The sequence below is a fragment of the Sinocyclocheilus rhinocerous genome, unplaced genomic scaffold (genome assembly GCF_001515625.1).
Source record: "Sinocyclocheilus rhinocerous isolate Xijiao unplaced genomic scaffold, SAMN03320098_v1.1 scaffold116, whole genome shotgun sequence".
Lineage (NCBI taxonomy): Eukaryota > Metazoa > Chordata > Actinopteri > Cypriniformes > Cyprinidae > Sinocyclocheilus > Sinocyclocheilus rhinocerous.
This window is the reverse complement of record NW_015649590.1, coordinates 48,752-49,912: the sequence shown is the minus strand read 5'-3', so window position 1 is coordinate 49,912 and position 1,161 is coordinate 48,752. Positions and strand designations below refer to the sequence as shown.

Sequence of the window (1,161 nt, the reverse complement as noted above, 5' to 3'; positions counted from 1 at the left end):
ATATATAAATAAAATATTAAATATTTATATAAATATATAAGTGGCCTGTAATAACTTAACTAATATATCTATTTTAAAACAATACGTTACATTAGACTTATGGGACCATAAAATCATAAAACATCAAGTTGGATACTATACTAGTTTACTAGACACACAAGTCAGAAACGTCTTGTGCTGCAAACCTTATCTTAATGATCTGCCCTTCGTCTGAGATTAAATAATCGATCTGAGCCCCTAGACGAGGAGAAGAATAAATAAATAATCACAATAAAATCGCGGACGTACCGAACAAGCGTCGATGGAACAGGAACTTGCCGGCAATGAGGCCCGTGATGATGGCGAGGATCCACATCAGGACCTTGAGGACGTCCCATCCTCCTCCGGGATATTTATTCACCACGAACGAGAAGCAGTTTCCCACCACGATCATGTGCGCTTGCGTCTGGCTGTGCGACACCGGGTCCTCGGCGAAGATCAGGAAGTTGAAGAAGGTGACCAGGTAGGCCACCACCAGACGAGACCAGGGGTGCTGGAAGTAATAGCGGAAGCGGCCGCTGACCTCCATCCGTCTGAGGACACCCAGACACCGTCCGCCTGAAACACAGCACAGAGACGTTTAAACCATTCATGGCTTGATGAATCATTAGTCACTCGCCCTCATGTTCCTCCATACCCGTAGGACATTCTTTTTGCAGTGGAACACAAAAAAAGAGACACTTTATGGTACTTTTTACAGTGTATTTTTCCTGCTCACTGTTCGTTTTCAGTGTATGTTAAAGAGCAGCGTGAACATTTGGTGAATCGTCTTATTTTGTGCTCCTCAGAAGGAAGTTCAGGGGACTGAATCTTAATTTTTGGATGAAGTAAGAATTTAGAGAATTATTACAGTTAACTAAAACTGAAACCATAACATTTAAAAAAAAAAAAATAATAATAATAATTAAAAAAAAGCGAGAACACCAGTTTCCACCAAAAAAAAAGGTAATTGCAACTGTTTATCTCACAATTCTGACTTTTTTTCTTCACAATTACAAGTTTATATCAAACAATTCTGAGAAAAGAAGTCAGATAAAAAGTTGCAATTAACTTTTTAATTTTTTTTATTTAGTGCCAGAAACAGGCATCCATACAAAAAAATTAAATGTATATATATATATA

General features: G+C 38.0%; 1 protein-coding gene across 1 annotated transcript in view; it reads right to left on the bottom strand.

The window, feature by feature from the left end:
* The window catches only part of tmem117 (transmembrane protein 117), a 64,754-nt gene that overhangs the window by 60,792 nt on the left and 2,801 nt on the right, over positions 1 to 1,161 (bottom strand). Inside the window, exon 2 of the mRNA XM_016515730.1 lies at positions 289 to 597. Within this exon, the coding sequence (XP_016371216.1) occupies positions 289 to 597 (309 nt within the window). The remainder of the gene's footprint in view (positions 1 to 288; positions 598 to 1,161) is intronic.